The sequence below is a fragment of the Chinchilla lanigera genome, unplaced genomic scaffold, assembly GCF_000276665.1.
Source record: "Chinchilla lanigera isolate Chin_1 unplaced genomic scaffold, ChiLan1.0 scaffold00054, whole genome shotgun sequence".
NCBI classification, from domain to species: Eukaryota; Metazoa; Chordata; class Mammalia; order Rodentia; family Chinchillidae; genus Chinchilla; species Chinchilla lanigera.
In genome coordinates, this window is record NW_004955455.1 from 9,931,162 (window position 1) to 9,957,791 (window position 26,630).

At 41.0% G+C, this 26,630-nt stretch overlaps 1 protein-coding gene across 1 annotated transcript in view; it reads right to left on the reverse strand.

Annotated features, from left to right (window-relative positions):
* The window catches only part of Coro1c (coronin, actin binding protein, 1C), a 47,262-nt gene extending 25,919 nt beyond the window's left edge, over positions 1–21,343 (reverse strand). The window contains exons 1-2 of the mRNA XM_013520465.1: positions 21,144–21,343; positions 1,129–1,251 (exon numbers count right to left, since the gene is read on the reverse strand). Of these exons, the coding sequence (XP_013375919.1) occupies positions 1,129–1,251; positions 21,144–21,338 (318 nt within the window). The 5' untranslated portion in view covers positions 21,339–21,343. The remainder of the gene's footprint in view (positions 1–1,128; positions 1,252–21,143) is intronic.
* Between the last annotated feature and the right edge of the window lie 5,287 nt (positions 21,344–26,630).

Below are 26,630 nucleotides of genomic sequence, written 5' to 3' on the forward strand. Positions count from 1 at the left end.
CCCTGTCTCCAATTAAAACATAAGGGGTTGGGAGTGTGGTTCAGCATGAATACGCTAGGTTCAACCTCCAGTAGCACCAAAAAACTCCTCTCAGAGCTCTATCCTTGTAATGCGGGAGAATGCTTATAAAATTAGGGGTGGTCTTCAGTTATCTCTGGGGCAGCAGTGCTTCCCTAAAATCATGTTTTTGTGTAACCATTACAACATAATTTTGGCAAGTATTACAAACCAATCCAAACTGATAATCACTATCTTAAGGTTAAAGATCACAGACAAGAACAAGTAGCATTATATTAAACAGCGCTCTTGAGCTGGGCACATTAGTGCCGACCTGTAGTTCCAGCTACTCAGGAGGCTGAGGCATGACGTTTGAGCCCAGGAGTTTGAGGCCAGCCTAGGTAACATAGCAAGAAACTGACTGAAAAAAAGAATTCCCAAGTCTGCCTTCATATATACTGTACTTTTGGAATCTAAATGAAGGAAGTTTTTTGTTTATCTTCATTTAAAAAAAAACTTTCACAAATGAGTCAACTGGACAGAAAACATCTTCTGACATTAGCTTGGAGGGAAGAACTTGCTAAAACTTTTATCATCTCAGTACCTATTACAATCCCATTTTATGTGCACAACTGTTGGCATCTTACTGCACTGTAACATGAAGTCTGGGATGGCAGTTCTTTTCTGTCCTTTTTGGGATATAAGAGGGCATGCAGTCAAACAGCATTCACAATATTATTAGAAAGTCATTTTAATTTCCCTTAAATCTTCGCATAGAACAGAGGTAAACTGTCAATAAGCATATACACATATACATTCACACAAAAGAAGAACAGACAATATAGTACAACCTGTTGATAAAGGGGCTGTAAAAGACTATCTACAGTTAAGCTTTTTTTGTTTGTTTGTTTATTTGTTTGTTTTTCTGGTACCAGAATTTGAACTCACGACCTCACGCTTGCCAGGCAGGTGCTGTTCCACTGAGCTAAATCCCCAGCCCCTACATTTGAGCTTTAATGTGGCTAAATCCTTGAATAATCCAACAAGCCAAACTGCTGGAGGGACGAGAGAGGGGGCTCTGGGCAAGTCTCACTCACTAGCCTGCATACATGCAATTCCCTGGGTGCTTACCATAACCGTGCAGTCCTCTGAACCACTGGCAATGACCTGATCATTGTGTGGGCACCAGTCTATATCCAGCACTGGTCCTGTGTGGCCACATACCGTAGGGTAGGATTTGTCAATTCGACCCGTCTGAAAAAAGAAACAAACAAACCTATTAGCCCATTTCTTCTTTACTATCTCCCCTTAAAACTCAACTGTCTACACAAGATGCCATTTATGTGTCAATGTGAGCTAGTAAGAATTGTAAACTTTCTTTTCTAGAAATAGCTCTTACCAAGAACACTTCATTAAATTCCAACGATCCAAACTTGCATTATAAACATTACAAAGAGAATTCATAAGTCCTTTTTATCAAAATACAACTCTACAAGAGCCAAACTGTCAATCATTGGTATGACTCTACTGAGGGGAGAAAAAGCCAAGCATGGTGACACACACCTGCAATCCCAGCTCTCTAGATGGCTGAGGAAGGAGGATTACAAATTCAATACCAATCTTGGCAATTTAGCAACTTAGTTAGACCTTATCTCAAAAAATTAAATAAGAGAGTTGGAAAGCGCCTGCCTGGCAAGCGCAAGGTCGTGAGTTCGGTTCCCGGTACCGGAGAAAAACCAAAAAAAAAAAGAGAGTTGGGGATATAGCTCAGTATGAAGGCCCGGGGCTCAATCTTCAATACACCCCCCCCAAAAAAGCTCTTTGGTATTACTCAAAATGTGAAAAATTTAAAAGAACTTTAGCTACTGCTTAGGGGATAAAGGGCACACATTTTTAATGTCTCAATCTCTCCACCGTCTTCAACCAACAGCAATGCCAGCAGACAGTTCAACAGTTCTGACCTTACCTGTTACTCAGTTCACACATCATGAAGGATGAAGTTCAGTGCTGGCCACAGTCACCACAATTTCCTCATGTTTCACATGCAAACCTAACACGCCAATCAGATTGTTTGAGACAGGGTTTCACTGTAATTCTGGCCTTGAACTCACTATGCAGCCCAGGTTGGCCTTGAACTTGCAGGGATCCTCCTGCCTCTGCCTCCTAAATACTGGGATTACAGGCGTGTGCCACCACACCTGGCTCACCCAGACTTATCACACCAATTTTGTGTCAACCAGGACAACTGCTGTAGTGACAGGTATATAATATATAAAAGTGGCTTTCTTTTCTTTAAAACAGGGTTAATGTCAATACACCCGTGACTGTATGTGCTCTAAAAGCAGGTGCACAAAATGGAATCACTGCACAGTGTAAACGAATCAATTGCTGTTGTTGCTCTCTTGCTATGCCAAGTTGTCCCAACACCGGGCCAGGCTTCTTAGCAATTTTTAAAGATCAGTAAACTATGATTTCTCCAATTTTACTTGACTGTGGAAATACCCAGAGAAGCAATGTGCTAAAATGCTACACCTTAGGCTCTGGAGTCAGACAGGTATGGTTCAAATCAGGCTCTAGGACTTAAAACACTGGTTGACCTTAGACAAGTCAATTTATCTCTTTAAACTCCAGCTCACCGTCTGTAAAACAGGTAACAATAATACTTAACTCCCAGGATTATGATGAAATTAAAGGAGAATGTGTTTAGGCAAATCATAACTCAATATTATAACCGGCTGTGTGAAGTATGTAAAAAACTTAATTATAGTATCAAATATAATAAATACTCAATAAAAAACTGTCACATTATGAGTTCTTCTTACATAATATCTATATTATTCCATCAAGAAATAATGGATACATATGATTTATGAACTCTTATGGGTCACACACATTGCTGAATGCTGAAAACACAGATGTGAACAGGACAGAGACATTTAAATAGCTATTTACTGGCTGGGGAGATAGCTCAGCAGCATAGGCGCCTGCCTGGCAAGCGCAAGGTCCTGAGTTTGATTCTCAGTACCGAAAAAACAAAAACAAAAACAAACAACAACAACAAAACCCCTAAATATATATATAAAAAAAAGAAAACTAAATAGCTATTTACAATGCAGCGTGAAACACGGTCCATGTGAACAGGCACAGGGGTAGGGAAACAAAGAACGTTCAGCCAGGCTTGCGGGAGAATCACAAGTCTTAGGAAATTTTCTACTAAGAAAGGCAAATTCTAATTGAGATTTGAAGATGGCTCTATTCACAGATCTAATAAGGCTTAGGGTTCTTCACATCTTCCCTTCAAAATTCATTAAACCCTGGGGTTGGGGATGTAGCTCAGTGGTACAGCATTTGCCTAGCTAGCATGCTTAAAGGCCCTCGATTTCATCTCCAGTACTGGGGTTGGGGAACGACTACAAGGAAATACCAATGAACACCATATTATATAGAATCTGACAGTTATAATAATATAACTATTTGGGTCATCAACAGGCAGCAAGCAAAATACAAAGAGCTGAAAACCACACTGCCCAGGCTTTGCCGTTTTCTGGCTGTGAGTTCTTGGCCAAGCTTTTACAGCCCACAAGTTCAGTTCCAAATCTGTAATACTAGAATGTTAAGAGTTCATTCTTTAAGAACTGATGTAGAGAGGCACGGTGGCTCATCATCCTATAATAGTAATCAGTACTTGTGGGGCATAAGCAACAGGAGGACGGACCCCAAGTTCAAGGCCTGCCTAGGCTACATAGTAAGTTCAAGGCCAGCTTGGACTTTACGGTGAGATCTGTCTCAAAAAAAAAACAGAAGGAAGTGATGTAAGGACTAAATGAGACAAAGTGCTTACTATCCCAGCACTTGACGCGCTTTACAAATGTTACCTGAAATTTACCAAAACAGTAGAATCCATTTTTTCGTATCTCTGATCATGTCTCTGCTTAAAGAAGGAACAATTATTAAGCACCTAAGCCAGGAAGTTTTACCAAATTCTTTCACTGTAGCCCCACAAAAGCCAATAGGAGACGATTATCTGACTTGCACCCCTGGTAATGTTCTTTGGCATAAGTGGATGGCAGCAGACTCACAGATGTTTGTTCTGTTTTATGTAATTATTTCAAAATTACAATTTTTTTTTTTTGGTCTTTATAGCCCAGGCTGGTCTTGAACTCATGACGATCCTCCTGCCTCAGCCTCCCAAGTGCTGGGATTACAGGTGTGTGCCACCACGCTCAGCCAAAATTATAACCTAAACTACAGATACAGTTATTCTTTTGAATGTATGATACTTCATAGTTTAAAACATTCTAAAAATCTAGTCTGACACTCATTTAAACAGATATTCCTAGCCAGGTGTGGTGGCACACACATGTAATCCCAGCACTGAGGGAGGCTGAGGCAGAAGGATTACAAACTCAAATCCTGCCTGGGCAATTCAGCAAGATCCTCTCTCACAGTAAAAAATAAATAAATAAATAAAAACGGATGGGGATGTAGCTCAGTGACAGAGAGCCCCTGGCTTCCATCCCTAATATCAATAAATTAAATTAAATAAAATTTTAAAAATTCCTCCAGGGTCCAGGGGTTTGGCTCTGTGGTGCAGCACCTGCCTGGAAAGCATGAGGTCCTGAGTTTGACTCCCAATATCTTCGCCCCAATATTCCTCCAGAACGAATAGAGACAACATTAAAAGAGGTAATGCCTAAGTGCAAGTCTTTAGATTCAAGAAGCATAAATCCCAAGTAGCATAAGTGAAAATTAATTTATATTCACACCTTCACACAATTTAAAACACTTACAATGGGCAAAGGATGTAGCTCAGTGGTAGAAGTCTTGCCCAGCATGCTTGAGGCCCTGGGTTCTACAACCTAACAGAATAACAGGCAGAAGTATGAGCAGAGAATTCATAAGGAAGGAAACCTGAAAACCAACAGGTGTATGAAAAGACAATCTTACTGGTTACTAGGGAAGGACAAATTAGAACAATAAGGTAACCTTTTATTTCAATTAAAAGCAGCAGAGGGACATGTACGGTGCAGTGTATCTATAACGTCAGCACTTGAGGGGGTTAGGCGGGAGGACTGCTGGGAATTTGAAGCCCGCCTTAGGGTACATAGTGAGTTCAAGCCCAGAATGCATAGTGAGACCCTGGGGTTTTTTTGGTCTTTTTGAGACAGTCTCGCTATGCAGTTTAGGCTGGCCTTGAACTCACTTTGTAACCCAGGCTGGTCTCAAACTCACAAAGATCCTCCTGCCTCAGCCTCCCGAGTGCTGGGATTACAGCCATGTGCCTGGGGAGACCCTGTTTTAACAAATAAGCAGCAGAAGAGCCGGGAATGTAGCTCAGTGGTAGAACACTTATGTAGAACACACAAGGCCCTGAGTTTAATCTCCAGTCGGGGTGGGAGGGGAACGTCTGGCAAAATGTAAAACTCTAAATATAAATGCCAGCAAGAATGTCAGAAAAGCTGGACATGGCAGCTCACACCTGTAATCCTAGCACTTGGGAGGCTGAGGCAGAAGGACTGCTGTGAGTTTGAGGCCAGCCTGTACTACATAGTGAGACCCTGTCTCAAAAAAAGAAAAAAAAAAACAGGATAGAGGAACTCATATAAAGTATTCATGGGAAAACACTCCGTTGTAATTCCTTTCATGAGCAATATGGTAACAAGATGATGTCCACCCCCCAGCAATACCACTTCTAGGAGGTATGGGTGAGAAAAATGCTCCCAAATTTTTCACAAGAATATTTATTGCAGCATTGCTAAAAATGGTGGCAAAGGTAGAAACACTTTCATTCTGCATTAGTATGCGAATAAATACTTGGACAAAGCTTCACACGCTGATTTTTTTTGTACTGGGAATCGAACTCATGACCCTGCGCTTACCCAGGCCACTGAGCTACATCCCCGGCCACACACATTGATCTTAGGCAGCACAAAAAACTTTTTTTACACATAAAAAATAAAAGTGTATGTTATAGATACATATGCATATAACAAAAATGATCATATTTGAGAAAATGAAAGTTGACATGAAGAAAAGGACATGGTATTTTAGCTACATTGTATATTTTGTTTTCCAGAAAAGAAAGCTATGAAACAAACAAAAATACTAACATCTGCTTAACTTTGTGGAGGAGAACATCAGTATCTTATTATTTTATTTGATGTTTCCTTCCTATTTTGAAAAAAACTTGAAATATAATAAAGGTGAGAAACATACCAATGTATTATTAATAACTTTATATTTTATGTTTTCCCCCAGTTTTTATATCTGAATTGTTCTATCTCAGGGTCTTTGCATTCTTAGGCTCTCCCCAGCATACCACATTTGCCATCCTTGATGGTAAAATACAGTTCTGAACTTGAATTTCCAACAACAAATGATTGTTTCCAATTTGGGACAGGTAGAACTTTTGGTTAGATACAAAGAAACCTGGAGGAGAATCTGTAAGTATTACCACTTCTTGTGTTCATTTAACATACTAAGAAGTTTACTGAAAGACACCCTCCCAAGCTACAATTAAACAACACTGGATAAAAATTAGTAGGTATTTACCAGTATTCTTCACTCAAGGAAGGTATCTGAGAATAATAAGTACTTCTATCATTCCCCTCTCAAGTCACAATAAGCCTATAATTTAAAGGTACTAGAATAAAACATTTTCTCAGGAACCTGAGCGTCACTGAAAGGGCAACTGCCACCTACTTCCACCTGAGGATGATGATGATGACAGCTAGTACTGAAAACCTTTTATCCTTGTTCTCACAAGACTGTTTGTAGTAAGGGAACTTTACTGTCCCCCCCTTTTAAATAAAGAAACTGAGGCACAGAGAAAGTTAAGCAGCAGACATTTATAAACTATCACTGACCATCCACAACAGATACCATCAGGCAAAGAAAATTTCCACTAAGCCATGGGTTGTGAAAAGGGACAAAAGCCAAAAATTATTGGCAGCTGGCCATGAGAAACACAGAGTTAATAAAAAATGATATTCTGCAAGCAGCTGCTTCCTCTGGTTATAATGTCATCACAAATCCTTACAACAAACAAAAAGGCAAGTAGCGTCATATTGCATTTCAAAGAAAGGGAATTGACTATCTGACAGTGATAAAAGAACAAAAGTGAAGAGAAAGTATGGAGGACACTGGCATTTTAAATGTACGTTGATCATTTGAATACTAATGTTCATAAAGTTATCAGCTAGCTTGTTTCAAGGGCTTATACTTCCAAATACCTTCTTACCTATAAAATAAAAACAAAAGCACAAAAATATATTTCACCAAATAAGTAAATATTATTAAAACTGCAGAGCTCAAGTGCATAGAAACCACACCAACGACTTGTAATAGGCAAAGATGAGGAGACATCATTCTGAGACGTTTTACACTCGGAGCTAATGAGAATGCAGTTCTCACTCATTCCCATGATACACGCTCATTTATCATCCAGTGAGTAAACCAAAGAATCCATGTCTAATTTGCTAGCCTGTGAGCACCCATTCAGAAAGACATCTACCACATGTCATAGTGACAGCACTGCTTACCTGCACAGCAAATTTACATGACTGGTGAGGCTGGAAGGAAGATTTGTAAGAATTTAACGCCAACTTTTAGATATCCTTTTTTGACTAAAAGGTGACTTATTTTAAGAGCTCTTCAATTTTCTGAGGCTTATATTTATAAAAATAATTTCATTTTACTAATTGATCTACTGTTTCACATTTAATGATAAATCATATCATTTATACCATCTAGAATATCACTATTTTTTTGGCATGAAAATTGAAGGTTTAGCTGAATATAATAGATTTTATAGCCCCAGTTTTTTTTTTTTTGTTTGTTTGTTTGTTTGTTTTGTCTTTTTGAGACAGGGTCTCACTATGCAGTTCAGGCTGGCCTTGAACTTACTTTGTAGCCCAGGCTGGTCTCCAACTTGCAACGATCCTCCTGCTTCAGCCTCCCAAGTGCTGGGATTACAGGTGTGCGCCACTATGCCCGGCCTATAGCTCCAGCTTTAAATACATTTTTTGATTCACTGATTACTTACTAGTCCAAACCACATGCCATAGGATGATTTTAACAGTGTCTGTCTAGCTAAAACCCCAAGGGGTTAGGATGACCTGGAAGTTAACAAGTTGCAAAAAATGACAAATATGATGGTTCCCAAAGGCTCTGGTCCAGAGCCAGTTCATGAAATCATGGGACATGGATGAAATAGGTGAGGACACTGGCTTACAGTCATTCTTAGTACCTGAAAGATCCAGTGTCCTACCTAGAGCCAAGCAACAGGAACACAATGAAAATTTAGCCTCCAAAGTACATGTACAGCTGGCATGAGGGAGAGGTGCAGCAGCACACTTTCCACGTGGCTGGTCCAAGCTGAGGGTGATGGCTTTGGGCACAGTCCAGCCTGCAGCCCTCGCTGCGGCAGACAACACCCTAGACACCAGCACTACTCGTTTGTTTTAGGTTTGAGGGAAGTCCTTAAAAGTTTCAAGAGTACGCAAAAAGATTCAGCAAAGCTAAAGGAGACTAGTGCTTCAACTACACCCACAATACCAGGCAACACTTTCCTCCCACTGGCATGGGGGAAGGGGACAAAAACGTAAGCACCAGTAAATATAAAATCATATCTAACATCTAAAAAGGAATGTTTGTTATTTAAGTAACTGCAAGAACATTCTTCTTTAGGCACACAAAGTTCAACATAATTCTTAAATAGTATTTTCTAGTTCTAAGTATATTTCAAGTCAACCTCAATGGAAAATCACCACCATCTAACAGTGTACCTTATTTATCCATCTCATATCTCATTCCAAAAAGAAATCCACATTTAATAAATACTGTACATCCTACATACTGAGGAAAATAGCAATACTATGTAATCAAAAAATCTTCAATGTATACGAACACACAAAAAGTTCTCAGAGATAATGTTTCAATAAAGGAGTTCCTCTCCCAGATAAACTGTTTTAAAGTGGCAAGCGGTGTATTATAGGTGTACACACAGCCATTGTCACCCTCCCAATATTCACCACTGGGATGCTTTTACTATGTCCTATGTAATACACAAAAGAACATGCAAAATGACTATTAATATAGAGTGATTCTTCACATAGTTGTTCTCAATTTGTATATTCACTTGTTCATTATAATATTAGGCTGAATATGCTCCTGCTGTATTAATAATCACTAAGCTCCCTCAACAATAGAGACACATTACATTTTGCTAGAGTCACACATTTTACCCAGCAGGCTTATTCTTACTCAGAACTAACATGTTTTTCACAAGGCTAATGAACTCCAATGGTGATGAAAAGTGACATACATCAGTCAAATCAAATGCTTCCCTTAAAATGTTCTGGGTATTCCAACACAGTCTCTCCAGTTTGAACTCTGGAGTTCAGCATGTAACTGCAAACCCATCGAGAGTGCTGGACTCACTGCTCTCCACCTTGTTTCCCTATCTAACCCAACACAGGCGGCTGCCTCACTTGCCAGTCCTTTTCCAATTTCTGAACCCCCCATGATGCACGTGGTTATACCGCCCCGGCGCGAGGGACCAAACAGCCTCCGCCTCTTCCTGAGGAAGGCAATCAAAGGCAGCTTACATGACCTGACTCAAGGAACAAGGGGAATAAGGGTTTTTGAAACCAAAGGAAAAGAGTCTTCCAAATCACTCCATGTGCCCAAATTTCAGTAATGACCCGCTTCTGGTTTGGGGTCAATACAGTGAGAATCCCTGAACTCTCAGCAAGGAGAATGGTAAATCAACCATGTGCTTGGAAGCAGAGGCAAAGTTTCCAACCAGACCATAAGGGCTCCATTCACACTGTGCAAAGTTCAAAGGAGTCAGAAAAGGATATCTATTGAAGTGGGTTTCCTTTTTTTTTCCAACTTCCTTTTTCTTATGACAGAATTATTTATGTGCATACATGTTCTCTTGGAATCTCTTAAACTCCTGCTGCTCCCCAGGGAGGAGCTATGGCAACTAGTCATGGGACAGGCAAGATTGGCAGGAATGACAAGACAGGGACCCGGCAGCGGACCAGAAAGACTGACATAGACAATATATGATTTGCTGACAGGCTGGTGACTGAGAGACAGCTCATGGCCCATGAATAAAACATTCTAAGTTGGTTTTACTTTAAGGGAACCAGAAACACCAACCTTGAGGGTAAGAGGAGGTGATCTGGAATAAAATGTGGAGATTGAGTTACCCCATAAGCAAGGTAAGCCAGCAACTAAAGAAGCCAGAGAGAAGCAGTACGGTTGGTGAAGATCTCACTTACTTGGTGAGGCAAAAAAATAGTCTTTATGGACAGAAGGGACAATGCCAAGCAAATAACTCTGCCATCACAGGTCTTCTGTAGAAACTAGGTTAACATTCAACAGATCATAATTAAAGTCTATTAAGAACTTGAGGAAAGTTACTGAAAGCTGTTAAATATTTTATTATTAGAAATCAAAAGAGTAGGAAAGTTAACATTTCCTTACTCAACTATGCTTAAATGTGCAATAACAATAAGAGAAACTGTATTGCCTAACTTTCTTTCTTTTTTTTTTTTTTTTTTTGGTACCAGGAATCAAACTCAGGACCTTGAGCTTGCCAGGCAGGCACTTGTGCCACTGAGCTATGTCCCCGGCTCTGCCTAACTTTCCAACTTAAAATATTTAAAAAGTGAAAACCTAGTATTTCCTGCTCATCACTGTACACAAATAATTCCATATGCTACTTCTGAGCTGAGAACAAACAAAATCAGGAAACTAAGATGAAGCAGAACCTAGTCAAATAAAATTCATCTTGAAAGCAAAAGCTAAAAAGCAAAAGAACAGTGGACATAAGTGTTATAAGCATATTTAGTTAAAGCATTCACTGAAGATCAGAAAGTAGAGTAATTGGCTGCTTAACCCCTAGTGAGTAGATGAGAATGGAGATGTCTCCACTGGGCCTCTCTGACTGAAGAGCAAGCCCCATCGCTAGCCAGCCCTTCTAATCACGGCTCTGCACTAGTTTATTCACCAGCATCAGAATGAAAATCCACCCTCCCTGAAGTGGGGATGAAAAACAAAACTTCTAACCTTTTTTAATGGAGAGAGGGGTGCCTTGGGCTCCTGGCCTGGCACTTCCTAACTTGCAGTGGCTGTAAACAACCCAGACTGGGGTACAGCCCTAATTCAGTATGCTGTATCATTACACGACTTAAAGCTCAGCCAGAAATGAAACCCAAGTCACCGTTCCTCAGAGAAAGTTGACATGTGCCCCATCACTCGCCTCCCAGCTCATTCTTCCCTGGACTCTTCTCAAGTCATACACCCAGCAAGCAGTTATTCAACTTGGCAGGACCAGACAATTTACTACATACAGTTACAAAGTAGCTTCTGGACAAGCTATGACTGCAGAAAGGCGTTCATTACACCTTGAGTCTATTTCAGAGTGACCTGTACTCAGGGCCCGTTCTTAGCTTGAGCCATTTGCCCAGGCAGTGGCTATCCCCGTCACACAGGAGGGCTTCTGCCAGCAGTTCTCGCTTGCAGGCTCAGCACACCCAGCTCTCCAGAAACCCAGGAAAGAGTTAAACATTCTTTGCACTTGACTCGGTGGCTTCTCTTCACCACACACTCTCAGATCCCACCATTCTCTGAGCTGCCATGCAGCCAATCAAAGCAAAGGAAGGAAATTATCCTGGCCGGCTGTCAGCCACAGAGCTCTGATGGCCATATATGGTAAAAACCACTGTCAGAGCTTGTCAGGCCTGCAGCCCGGCTGCTGTGGACATATCAGTGAACTGCAACAGCAGAAGCTGACCGGGGAAACACACAAAAGGACTGGCTGCCTGCTCATCTCTGGAGTAGGGGTGTAGAAACCATCATCTGCCAGGGGCATACTTACTCTCAGTGAGTCACAGCCACTCACTGTCATCAAAAATAGCCCCAGGGCGCATTGTGAGGTTCCTTCTGTCAGGACTTTGTGCTCCATTGTTAACTGAGAGTGAGCTCCCCCTCCCAGAGACTGGAAAACACAAGCACTGGGAGAAAATGAAAAGGCCCTTCTGTGGTACTTCATGTGGTAATGAGGCTGTGCTGAGCTCGTGTGGCTGGCAGCTCATGACATAATTTGGAAGTCATTGTTCTGCAGCTGGTGCCCTCCCCATGGCATCCCCCAGTCCTTCATGGCCCACACACGTGACAGTTTAATGTGTTCCTGGTATCACACAGAATCTATTTCAGTAGGAGTGAATGGGCAGTCCATAACACATCAGGATGTGGTAAAATCCTCTGCCCATAACACCAAGTGCCAAACATCCACATCTGTACAAAAGGCCACAGGCATTGTTACCCTTCTCCAAATCAGAGCACTGCTATTTGTACAAATGAAAACTGCCCATCAGCACGTACAGCAAGGCAGAGATGCAGCCAATGCAAATCCAGCAGGTGCTAGCTACGACTGCAGATCACACAGAAAAGCACCATCAGGAGACTGCCACTCCTTTTGAAGCAGTCCATGAAAGAAGGCATTTACTGGCACAGTGCCTAACACTTAGAGAAGCCCTAAGAAATGTGCACTGCTGTGATTTTTATCATCATTGCGGCTGTTTCCACACAAGACATGGCATAGACCAGTGGTGCTGAACACGAGCCACACCGGGCTGTTTGTATCACTGAAAGCTCCACAAGGTTTGCTATCACTGTAGACCAAGTCATTTCCAAAGCCCTAAGATGACAAAAATCAAAGCCCTGACCAGCTACTATTTTTAGTTCTATTTTTCAGATAGGGTCTCACTATGCAGCCCAGGCTGGCCTTGAACTCAGGTGATCCTTCTGCCCCTGCCTCCCAAATGTTGGGATTACAGGTGTGCACCACCATACCTGGCAATTTCGCTACTATTTTTATTATTAAGGTTTCTACTCAGAGAAAGAATGGCAAAAGATTAACTGCTGATTGTACCACAATGTTTTTTTTTTTTTTTCCTTTTGAGACAGGGTCCTGCTAAGTACTGCATGCTAGCCTTGAACTCCCTTATATAGCCCAGGCTGGCCTTCATCTCATGGCAATCCTCCTGCCTCAGCCTCCCAACCCCTGGGATTACAGCTGTGCAATGCCACCCCCAACTGTACCACAATTTCTTTTTTTTTTTTTTTGGTCATTTTGAGACAGGGTCTCGCTATGCAGTTCAGGCTGACCTTGAGCTTCACTTTGTAGCCCAGGCTGGTCTCAAACTTGCAACGATCCCCCTGCCTCAGCCTCCCGAGTGCTGGGATTACAGGCATGGTGCACTACCACACCCAACTTGTACCACAATTTCTATACCAAAAAAAAAAAAAAAAATCCTTTATACTCAGTATAAAAAGTTAAAAAGCATATGTGTAAAAACAAAGACTCAGAGATCCAAGTTCTCAATTCAAAAGACCCTACTGTCTTAAGACAATCACTCTATATGAGCTTCAGACTCTACAACTGCAGAACAGAAGAACAACAAACCTACCAAGTGCAAAAATTAACAGACTGTATAAGAAGGACACCCTCCAAATATAATCTGATCTCATTTTGGAGTGTCACTGTAGGAGTGTGACAGAAGCCACTGCTTCTTCCTGAAAATGACACCATGGTAAGATGCCCTATTTTATCTAGTTATAACGATGATCCTAAATGCTTGTGGTTCTTCTCCACATTATCAAGAAAAATACCATTTTGCACAACTCACACTGGACATGAAAGAAAAAATGAGCCAAGAAATGTGTAATCTCTACTAAAAAAGCTATCCTTCATCTCTTTTTGACTCACAGTATTAGTTCACACCATGCATAAATGATTCGATTCCGTCCCATCAAACATCCTGTTTCTCCAGTACCAGAAAACTCAACCTGAACTCCAAGATCCCAGAGTTTGGAAAAGCAACGTGGCTGCCATTACTTCTTTGCCCTCTTGGACACACAAACACCTCTCTTGACTTCTCAGTTCAGTGAACTAAGTAGGCTCCTCTTCTGCTTCACCTCTATCTCCTATACTCAGGAGAAACCCAAATTCAAACAGAATCTTCACTGAGATGTCTTCCATTTTCCAAGCTCAGGGGGGATTCATCCCTCTCACTGCCATGCCACAGCACTTTATGAATACACAAGGCTCCTCATTGGCAAGATCAAGGGCAGGTGCTATGTCCACACAATATGGTAGCTCCAAAACAGATACAGGGGAAGGTTTTATAACTTAGTCTCAAAAATCACACTCCATCAATTCCACCACATCCTGTGGTTACACAGTTCAGCTCGGTTCAATGTTGCAGAAACCACACAAAAGCATGAATACTAGGAGATGAGACTCGCTGGAGTCCGCTGTGGAGGCTGCCAACCACAGCACAGAAGGCGAGGTCTGGGGAACCAGTGTAAAAGCTACCACACAAACGGCCATCCAGTCTGCATCCTCCACTCAAGTGAGTCAAGAAATCAAGAGCAAGGAGCGGAAGGGGAAGAGAGGTGGAAAAGAGGGTAGGGGAATGGGGGAAAAAAAAAAGAATCAAGTCGTGTCATGTACACGTACAAATTCCCTATATGATGGATGTGATCATTATGTATACCTAAAACGTACCAATAAACATAATTTTTTAAAAAAACAAGAGCATACATTTCTAACCACTACCCCCAACTTTTAAGGGGATAAGAAATTATAATACAATGTTATGACACAGCCTGTGGTACTCATAAAGAAGCAACTAAGAGAATCCAAAGGATGACTTCCTCTGTCCCAGTAAACCACCAAGTAATATTTGAGTTGGATACTGAACAGTAGGAGATCACCATGTACTTATTAGGCACTCGGAATACTGACTGAAATGAACAAAAAGATTCTTCCTGAAAAAACATAGCAAACACCATAAAGTAACCCTTGTCAACTCAGGTCTTAGAAGATATTTAAATCCTAATACCTAAGGCATCAATTACAGGTAATCAATTAATTTCTCTACTAAGGACTGAGAAGGTACTATTTAAGTGATTTTCTATAGGACTGAATTATTTTACAAAATGCTTAGGAAGCAAAATGAGTTAAATGGAGTTCACAGACAATGGGGCAAGATCCTAAATATTCCTACACTCAGTTTACAAAGTAAATGAGAGAAACAACTACAAATAAAAAGGTACTGCACAGCCACACCAAAAAACAGAGAGAGGAAGTAGTAGTGATCCAAAAGTTAACAGACCTGGCCACAGCCATCCCCTCACGGACCAGACCAGAGATCCTTTCTGCAGCACATAAAGATGAAATGAGCCACCAGTCCAAGAAACAATAAATCCTCTGTAACATGACTTGCAAGGGAAGGAGGGAGCAGTCAGGAAAGACAGGAGTCATCCAGTCTAAACCCTCCAGCCTTGTGAACATCAAGAGATCAAGAGCATAGAAAGTAGTTCCAAACAACACCCCCACACTCATTTAAGGCAGGATTTACAGGTTTGCGGTTACATGAGAGTGAGGGTGCATGTGTGCCTAACCAGAAGCACCGCTGTTTGAATGGTTTACAACAAGGAGAGAATGTTCAGTCACACATCACAAGTGTGGGTCCTTCACAAAGGAAAAGTTTGTTGGTGCCAATATTATTGACTACGTAGGGGGTGCAAACCTTTGTGCTCTTAAGACAAGGCAGCCTGCTCAGTTGTAGCAAAGGAAGAAAAAAAAAGTATGCTCCATAGCCAAAACCACAAAGCTAACTTGTGTTTGGTAAGACTACTATTTATTATGCATCCCCAGAAAGACTAAAGAACATGAAAATGTACTAAGTCATACCTGGAAAAGTCATGCCAAAGTGACATGCCACAGCTTGATGGAAGCATTACAAAAGGGATCTGGACTCACGTGTGCTAATCTGAATCACCCCATGTCAGGGTTGAGTACTTTCCATATTCCCCAAGCAGTGAACCTTTACAATCCCACTTTCTCTAATAAACTTTCCTAACAAAATCTCATAGATCATATGCTTAAAATATACCTTCATTCATAAGTATCCTTATTGCTGTATATGTGCATGTACTTGTATGTGAGCACACACAAATACGTTAATGTATCTGTCCTGATTTTAGATTTTAAAACCTGGTATACCCTAATTTATTTTATACTCTCTCAGAATCTAACCACAAGCTTCATGAGGTTACAGTAACAAGCCCTACGGGGCTGGGGATTTAGCTCAGCAGCACAGCACCTGCCTGGCAAGCGCGAGGTCGTGAGTTCGATTCCCGGTACCAGAAAAAAAAAAGCCCTATGTACTACTGACACTAAGTAGCTTTCAAGAGAAATTCTTAGAAAACTATGTTTTTGAGAGCCTTCCAAGAAAGGTCTCATCCATCTTAAGATGAATACATATATATTCAACATTATTGTGTACAGAGCCTCCAACAAAACATCACCCAAACCATCTGCCTGCCTATAACCAGAAACAACAGGCGAAGCATTAGCAGAAGCTCCTGAAGTAGTTATTAAAAACCATACCCAGCTCTCAATGTTCATGCTTAGTAGCATAATCCTAGACTATCAACATAGCACAAAATTTCTTGCTACCCTGACTTTAATGTAACTTCGTATTACTCTTAAAGATTTGTTTTTTCTTTGCTTTTAAACAAAAGCACCACCTTGTTATAAAACTGCTTCAAGAAAGTGAAGTTGTAGGAATCTATTTTTTTTTTTTTTATCTTTTGAGATGGGGTTTTTCACTATGAAGCCCAAGCTGGCCTCGAACTCACAGTGATCCTCCTGCCTCACAGCTTCCTGAGTGCTGTGATTACACGTGTGTGCCACTATACTGGCAGAATCTATTTTCCAGGGCAGAGAGACCTACATTAGGATTTATGGGTTCTCCATGCACTTGGGAACCCCACCATATTTCTGCTTCAAGGCTACACTTCCAAAGGGAAGACAAACACCTAAACACCTGCCATGTGCTCAGATGCTCTTGGGGGGATTAGGAAAATGACCACAATGAAAACTAGAGGCAAGTGCTCCTGAGGGCAGATGCTGGCACACACCAGGCACTCAGCTGGTACACAATCGAGCCAACTCATCACATGTGATGGTCAAAAAAACACTTACTTGTATAAACAAGCAACTATCATCATCTATAAAAATGCAAAATTCATAATCCTTACTCAAATACTTCTGATCATACCAAATACTTATAAGGTAGGTATTAAGAGGATATCTAAGTTGTCCAATAAAGCACATAAAAATGTAGGTCTCCCAAAAACGTGGAAGATGGTTCTATTTTCTACAGCTACTGATGCCCCAGTACCCAGCCAGTATCTTAAGAAGAGGGAAGGCACCATTACCTGACACCCTCAGGCTCACGGCCAGGCCTTGCCACCACAGCAGATCTTTCTGAGAGCTCCACAGCACAGAACTGTCTAGAAGGACCACAAGACCATTCCTTTTCGCAGGGCTCAGCCTTGGCATTGGTGGAAAATCAACCAAAGTAAAAAAAAAGCACCTACTTTAACTAAGTCAGGTGCTGGACAAAATGAGAAAATAATGGAACAAGTGTTTTATTTGATGAGTTTGACTACCAAATTCAGCTGCATCAGAAATCATTTTATAACTGAGAACAAAAGGAGATAAGAACTGGGCACGGTGGCCCACACCTGTAATCCCGGCACTCAGGAGGCTGAGGCAGGAGGATTGTTGCAAGTTCGAGACAAGCCTGGTATACAAAGGGAGCTCAAGGCCAGTCTAAACTGCACAGCAAGACCCTGTCTCAAAAAAAAAAAAAAAAGTATATTTAAAAAAAAAAAAAAAAAAAAAGGAGATAAGAACTTCTGAGATCTCCTAGAATTTTCAAGGCAAAAAAATCACTTTTATATATAGTCCTTCATGTTGCAGAGACAAAAACGGAAGTGCAAAAGGTGTAACATAGCTAGTTGTGGTGGCACACACATGTAATCCAGCACTCAGGTGGCTAAGGCAGGAGGACTGCCATGAGTTTGAGGCCAGCTGAGCTACAAAGTTAGTTCAAGGCCAGTCTGAACCTAATAGTAAAACCCTGTCTCAAAAAGAAAAAAAAAAGAAAAGTGACACATCCATGTTTCCATGTTTCACTACAAGTAGGTGACCAAAATAGGACTGAATTTCACAGCTCCAATTTAATTCCAGACCTATGTGCTTTTCAGTACTCCATACTGACACTAGGGTTACGTACATGCTTCAATACACACAAAAAAATCACACATAATACATATAGGCCCATCAGTGATAGAATGCAACAGCCCTACGCAATGTAGCTTTGGATGGCCTACCTATTTGGAAGCTGAGGCAGGAGGATCACTGTGAATTCAAGACCACCCTGGGCTACAAAGTGAGCTCAAGGCCAGCCTGAACTGCACAGCGAGACCCTGTCGCAAAAAGACAAAAAAAAGTACATAAATAAAGTGACTTATTCTAGTCTAATTCCTCTAAGGCTAGTTAAAGAACAAAATAGTACTAACACTAACATTTATTAAATGTAAGCCACTTAATGCAGTGAAAACCAAGTCATAAGAGTCAGTTTATGAACTGCATACTCCCTTAAATGGTTACGTGAAATTCAAGTTTCTCATGGTTTGTAAAACTAAAGATGGGTTCACAGAACCTTTTGTGGATGTGGAAGTTGAAGGGAACTGTCTGAACTCAGTGGAAGATTAGCCATTCAAGGTTTATTTTGGGCTTCTTAATTGGTGTGTTCCATTTCTTTGAAGAAAAGAATGTCTTAAATTATCCCTCAGTTTATAAAAGGGGAAATAAAATCTCTTAACTCCAAAACAGATCATGATGCTCCAGTGCCTGACCTCAGCTGACAAACTGTGGCTGTCTTCTCAGCTGGACATTCTAAAACTCACAAATTTCTAAATGTTGCTTGTTGCTGTAGGAATAAACTAAAAAGCTGTAGAGACAAAATGCAACTGACATTTACTTCAAACTCCTACCCCAAACTCAGGTTAAGTATAGTTAGTGTAGTGTGTTGTTTGCCATTCAATAGAAATTTTCTGCATAAAAATAAAAGTAGAAATGTTTAATTGTTCAGCCCTATTTAGTGAGCATCAATGAAGAAATTTTCAGTTTCATGAAAAGTTTCTCCTTCAAGATTTTTCAGTTTTATGAAAAGAATCACATTCACCAATAAGAAAGTGCATTTAGGAACATGAATCAAATTTGTTCCCCAAAGGCATCCATCTCAGCTGGGCATGGTGGTGCACACCTGTAATTCCAGCACTTGGGAGGCTGAGGCAGGAGGATTGCCACAAATGTGAGACCAGCCTGGGCCACACACTGAGTTCAAGGCCAACCTGAACTACATAGTGAGACCTTGTCTCAAAAAAAAAAAAAAAAAAAAGGCATCCATCTCTCTATGTCTGGAGAAAGAGGTTTCTATTGTCACATTAACCCAGACACTAAAGTAAAAATCAGATACTAAAACAAGCTTGGCATGAGCAGCTCTGACAGAAAACTACAAGGAAATCAGAAGTTTTCCTAAGGGGAAAACATCAAAATATCATGGGCAAAATACAATATTTTGACAGAAAACCCACTTTACTGTGACCACTTTCAGAAACTCACAACTCATTATGATGAAATGTATCTCTAATATGCATTTGGGTCTGCTTCCCCCTCACCTTTTTTTTGGTTTTTTGAGACAGGTCTCACTATGCAGTTCAGTCTGCTCTTGAGCTCACTTTGTGATCTAAGCTGGCCTCGAGCTCACAGTGGATCCTCCTGCCTCAGCCTCCCAAGTGCTGGGATTACAGGCGCATGCCACCTCGCCCGGGTCCTCACTGTTTTGTAGCAGAGTAGAAACAGCTGTAATGTGACTATCATCTGTACCATCACTAGCACTCGGCCCTCATCCTCAGACCTCAGGGCTCACAAACTCATTTTCTTCCTAAGATAACCAGAAAACAACTGTTTCTAGGCCAGTGATTATGAACCTTTTAGAGTTTTCAATGACAACAAACTGCTGGCTACAGCATGCATGCCGCAGGTTCACTACCACTGTTCTACACTTTCATACCTTTTAAAAAATTTTTCATTTTCATCATTCTGAGGTTTGCTAATAAAGGACAGATTTTGATCTGCACTACATATGAATAATCGGCGCATCCACTCTTATTCCGAGCTTGGAGCTGACTCTCTGAGAAGATAATGTAAGGAGAAAGGAAGATTTGGAAGCCTTCTGAAGTTCAGGTACACACAGAACTACTTTCAGTCAAGATCCTCTTTTTCTACCACTTGTTATCACTGTTGAAGTGCTATGCTAAAACTTACTATTGTCGAGAATTGGAATTTGTATAGTTCTGGAATATTTTCTTGAGTTCTCATACATTCACTATTGAAAACCAGAAAGTCGGGCTGGGCGTGGTGGCGCACGCCTATAACCCTAGTACTTGGGAGGCTGAGGCAGGAGGATCATTGCAAGTTTGAGGCCAGCCTGGGCTACAAAGTGAGCTCAAGGCCAGCCTGAACTGCATAGCAAGACCCTGTCTCAAAAAGACCAAAAAAAAAAAAAAGAAAACTAAAAAGTCTTAGGCCTCCTGCCTTCATAAAAAAAAATTATCTTACAAGTATCTACCCATTTAAAAATGTAAATGTTTTAAAAACAATCCTAAAAAAAAAAATTTTTGTGAGTGGATGATTACAAACCAAATCATACAATTTCTATACCTGTTTGTGTTCACACATCATCATAATCTTTTTTTTTGGGGGGGGGGTTTCCAGTACTGGGACTCAAACTCACTACCTCGTGCTTGCCAGGTAGGCGCTGTGCCGCTGAGCTAAATCCCCGGCCTCCATAATCTTTTTTGAAGGCAAAAATGAGAAGGGGAAATGAAAATGATTAAAATGCAATATGTCTATGTACCAACTCCCTGAAAAGAATATAATTATTATTATAACAAAAATATACTCAAGAAAAAGTTTTTTTTTAAATTCACAAAGGACACGCCCAGGACAGAGGTCACCACTGTCTTTCATGATCCTGTTAAAGAAGAGCTGATGTGGTTAGAAAAGCATGCAGGAATTTAACTTCAATTTTACCAGTCTAATAATCTCTATAAACATACAGTTTATAGAAAGTTGTTAATTATTAGAAAAATACAGAGATTCCCAGAGGGTATCAAACAGCACAGGAGCTCCAATTACTCACCTTGTGCAGAGGAAGTACAAGGAAAGCTCCACCTCCACTTGCTTCTATGATTATGGCAACAAATCTGGGATTGACAGCACAAAAGGAACTATCCCAGGTCACACGAGAAACCCGGATGTCATCATAGCACTGGTCATTTTTCACTGCTTGTCCAAATACATGCCGAAACTTGCTCTGTCGTACCACTCGCCGCATTGTGTCTATAGAAGAGGAGCAAGAATTACATTAAAATTATGCACCCAATAGAAAGCTTTACTTTTACAAATAAAAGCTCTGAGTCAAAAAAACAGAACAGTATGGCATTTGTCTGCTCTTCTAAAAAGTAGCCAAGATGAAAATCCAAATTTCCTTTAGCAGCACATACCCAGAGAAAATTGTAAATGCGTCAGGGAAAAAATTAGAACAAAATAAAAAATCTCTAATTCAACATCCAAGAACAGCTCATCTATTTTAATTTCAGGAGAAAGACTAAAGCAAAGAACGAAGGAAAATTAGCTTCTCGGGGTTGGGTGGGAACTGCCAGATAATTTATTCCAACTCCTTCCCCTTTCAAAGATAAGAAAACTCTGAGGTGAAATTATCTGATACATGTGAAGCTGAGAAAGTCTAAAAACAAGCCATAATTTTGTGGCTCTCTCTTCAGCCTGCCAAGGTAATTCTTCACTTTTTAAGCATTTTCCCCCAACATCAGCACTCTGCTCTCTGAGAGCTCTGCCTGCTCCCCTGTGTTTCCACCAGACTAAGTGCACACAGTAGGGAAATCAAGAGAAAGAAGCCACTACTCTGTCTTCAAGAATCTTCTAACCTCTTAAGACAGGCATAATTATCAGAGAAACTCAGTACCAAACTCCCTAGTGCTAAATGGCACATAGGTAAAAACAGGAAAAACCAGCCCAAGGCCACAGAATGGATCAAGAGCCAAGACTTAGAAAAAGGAGAGGTATTTAAATGACTCAGAGGAATAAAGTGGTCAAAGCCCTCGTTAGGATGAGGGTAAGTCAGGCAGTAGCATATTGGAGAGATTAGCCAGGAAGAAGCCAAAAGCCAGGTATGGGGCCAGGAAGCGTGACAGGAAAACAGGCCTGGAATGACATGGCAACTGGACAGAGGAAAGGAAAAACCCAAGGACTATTCCAGAGGTGAAATGAAACCAGGATGGGCTTTCACATCAGAGTGATCAATCACAGCCACTTCAAAGTAATCAGGAAGTCTGAGGGGCAGTGTGGATGGCAAATGGCTAGCTAGGTCACTGGGCTTCCTCACAGGCCACTTTCAACTCCAAATTCCACTAGGCTTTCCAACAGGCACATGCACTGAAAGCTTTGAGCTTTAGGAGCACCAAGCCCCACCTGATTAAGGTTTGCTAGACTGCACTTGATGCAATTTTCCTATCTGCTACTGTAGGACATTCTTCAAATTGGTTAGGAGAGAAAGAACTTAGACAAAACCTAAGTGGAACTGGAACATGATCAAACCTCAACAACTCAGCTGAAAACCAGATCTCCATGTAGAGAGGAGAGCTAACACCTGTCCACTTGTGCTGTTTGGGACACATGGTGGGCTGTTGCTAATTCTTTCCCTCTAATTTCCTTCCTCATGGCCCTGAGCCCACTGCTAAATGCAGAGAAAATTTATTTTTGCCAGCGCCTTCCTTCTACCCTTCCAAGTCATGTGCAAAAGTGGCCTCTCTCCAATGCTGGGGCATGCGGCTGGGCTAAAGCAACAGACCCTTGGCAGGCAACTGAGCACCCGTGTTTCTCAGCACAGCTGTTGCCAGAACTTTCCAGCTGACTACAGGACCATACATATTGAATACTTAGTAAAGGAGATGGCAAATTATATGCTTACACTTAGCCAGGTCCCTCACTTGTGACACATTGAATTCTTCTCAAGTACGACTTAGGTAAGACAGCTTCCATGAAGTGGCAAAAACCAAAAGGAAAGCCAAGGTACAGCCAACTGGTCTCGGATACACCTCTCCACAGCCATCTACACAAGTTACAGAAGCTGGAATCTCCAACAGCATCTTCCACAATGTTTCAAAACTAAGTTAACAGCCAGGCACACTGGTGCAGGCCTGTCTTCCTAGCTACTTGAAAGGCTGAGGCAGGGGAATCACTTAAGCTTAAGAGCTCGAGACAAACCTGGGCAACATAGTTAAGACCTGATTTCAAAAAAATAGGTAAGTTAACATAAAAGAAAAAAATACTCTATCATATCAAAGAGTCAACATCCTTCAACTGGGTAAGGTGGCACCTGCCTATAATCCTAGCACTCTGGGAAGTTAAGGCAGAAAGATTACATGTTGGAGCCCAGCCTGGAAACCTAGTGATATAGCAAGACCCTGTCACAAAAAAAATAGAAAGTGCAAACGCCCTGGGTTCAATCCCTAGTACTATTTTTTTAAAAAAACACACACATATACATAAAAGAGAAAAAGTTTCATATATATAAAAAGTTCTTACAAACTCATTCAACTAAATAAAACCCAAGAAAAAATTAGGTAAAAGACATGAAGAGGTAATTTACAAAAGAAATACAAATGCCATTTATCAACATTCCTCCCTTGAAATTCTAACAAAAAGACAGTAAAGGAATAAAAGCAGACAGAAATATCAATGGACAACAGAATGGGAAAGGAGCCTGCAATGAGGCAAACGTGACCTCGAAATCTCAGGAGATGGAAAGCTGTGATGCACATGTAACTGACTGTGTGAGTTCCTTCCACTTAGGCAAGCATCTCAGAAGCATGCAAGAGCAATGCCAAGTCCACTGTGAATCCCCAGAACACTCAGAAGAGAAATTCTGTATAGCTAAAGAGGGACACAGGAGAGAGAGGTACAGACAAAATGGCCTGAATGCCTGAATTAAGTACAACCAGAGTCAGATTTTTCTTCCCCAGGGCTGCATAACCAGGGGACCAGCCTGTTTTTCTTCCAAGCAGAAGCCAGGATCGGCCAGACTGCCACACTGACAATCAGCTCCTATACCGCAGCCTCCAGCTCCCTGCTGCTCCCATGCTTTCTCTGGGGGCCACAATACCAAGATCCCACTGTATCCTGCAGAGATCAGAGTTCGCTGCACTTGATGAGGACCACCATTCAATAAGCCCCACCACCAACACAGGTATCATCCTGGCTTTTAAAGCTAATAATTCTTATTCTTCTCCCTTCCTACCCCCCCACCTGCCCTTCCCCTTTTGGTATTGGAGTTTAAACCCAGAGCTTCAGATTAAGCTATATCCCCCCCACCTTTTTTTTGTTTTGTTTTTGTCTTTTTTGAGACAGTCTCACTATGCCATTCAGGCTGGCCTTGAACTCACTTTGTAGTCCAAGCTGGCCTCAAACTCACAACCATCTTCCTGCCTTAGCCTCCTGATTGCTGGGATTACAGGCGTGGGCCACCACGCCCGGCTCCATCCATTATTTTTTATTTTGAGATAGGGTCTTGCTAATTTGCTAAATTGCCCAGACTGTGGTCAAACTTGTGATCCTCCTTCTCAGCCTCCCACAGTGCTGGGATTACAAGCATGCACCACTATCCCTGTCTTATTTTTCAACATGAATGGATTAAAGGAAAGCCTCTAATGTGAAAAGCAGGGACATTTTCCTCTTTATCTCCATAAGCTATATACCATCTAACCAGACAAAAATCCAAAGGTTAAAACAAATATGTAAAGTACTTTTTCTCCTTTGAAAGATACTATACAATTCTGCTGGCTGACCTAACTAAAATACCTTAAAAGGTCATACCCATATTATGCATAATTACTTCTTTTCATCCTAACTACATCTGGGCAGAAAAACATAGAGGTGTTTTGAGGGTTTTTTGGTTTTTGTTTTTCTAAAATCATGGAGTGAAATGTTAGCTGCAGAGCACAGTGAGGGGAAAAGCCGGGGCTTCCACAGTGCCATGCCGGATTGGGCATCTTGAAATGGAATTTGAAAGGTTGTGTGAGCCCATTCACATCCAAGGTCAAGCCTGACCTGGGCTCAAATGTCCACATACAGCACAGCTGCTTTTGCTGGGCAGACTATCTCAGGCCCTTCAGGCACACAATAGAGAATAGCAATTAGGAGCCCAAGCTCCAGAGTCAGCCCATGAGTGAAAAGCACAGCTGCATATTTACTTCTTGGCCATAGTTCACTAAGACAAGTTACTGAATTTTTATCAGATTCTCTATCTGAAAGTAGGTACAATGCATATAAAGTTGAAGTGATCATGAAGTAAGCACTTGGTTTGGGATAGTAGCATCAATGTACATGTTACAGCATTCCATATAGTTAGACACACAAAACTAAGCATTCAATAAATGCCAATTACTATTTTCCTAGTAATCAACATAAAATAATCTGCTTTCAAATCCTAGCTCTGTCATTTGTTACATATTACTTAATCTTACTGAGTTTCCTCATCTATAAAATGAACAGAATATTTAAAATAAGAATGAAAAACAGCAGGACGTGATGGTGCTTACCTGTAGTCCCAGCACTCGGGAGGCTGAGGCAGGAGGATTACTACAAGTTTGGCCAGCCTGAGCTACAAAGTGAGTTCAAGGGCAACCAGAACTGCATAGCAAAACCTTGTCTCAAAAAGACAAAAAAGAAAAAGAAAAGAAAAGAGAAGAATAAAAAAGAATGTAAGCCAGTATCTGGCAAACGAAGTCCAGGTCCAAATAGCTTTACCACTGAAGTCTATCAGCCATTTACAGAACTAATGCTAATCTTTCACAAAGTCTTCCAAAAATATGGCCAGGTATGGTGGCACACACTTGTAATTCTGAGACAATGGAGGCTGAGGCAGGAGATCATTAATTTGAGGACAACCTGGGCTACACAATTCAAGGACAGACTAAACTACATTGTGAGACCCTATCTCAAACAAATAAACAAACACCAAAAAAGGCAGGAACACTACCAAACTAATTATATGAGAACAGTACTATCCTGATGCCAAAACCCAACAAACATACCACAAGAAAACTAGAACAGTTCCTTTGAATATGGGTGCAAAAATTCTCAAAATGTTAGCAAACCAAATAGAGCAACATATAAAGGAACCAAACATGACTGAGGTCTATCCCAAGAATACAAGGTCAGATTAACATCTGAAAACCAATTAATGTAACATGTATCAACAGAGTAAGAAGAAAACTCAACTGACCATCTCAGACACAAAGTATCTGACAATAACATCCTGTTATAAAACACTCAATAAAAAGAGGATCAGAAGGAGTTTCTTCAATCAAATAAAGGGCATCCACGAAAATTTCACATCTAACACAATATTCAATGATAAACAATGCAGGGCTGGGGATACAGCTCAGCTGCACAAGCGCCTGCCCTGCAAGCACAAGATCCTGAGTTTAATCCCCAGTACCCCCCCCCAAAAGATGAACAATGCTTCCTCCCTAAGATTAAAAACAAGACAAAGATGTCCACTCATGCAACTTCTACTCAGAACTGTACTGAGTTCTAGCCAGGGCAA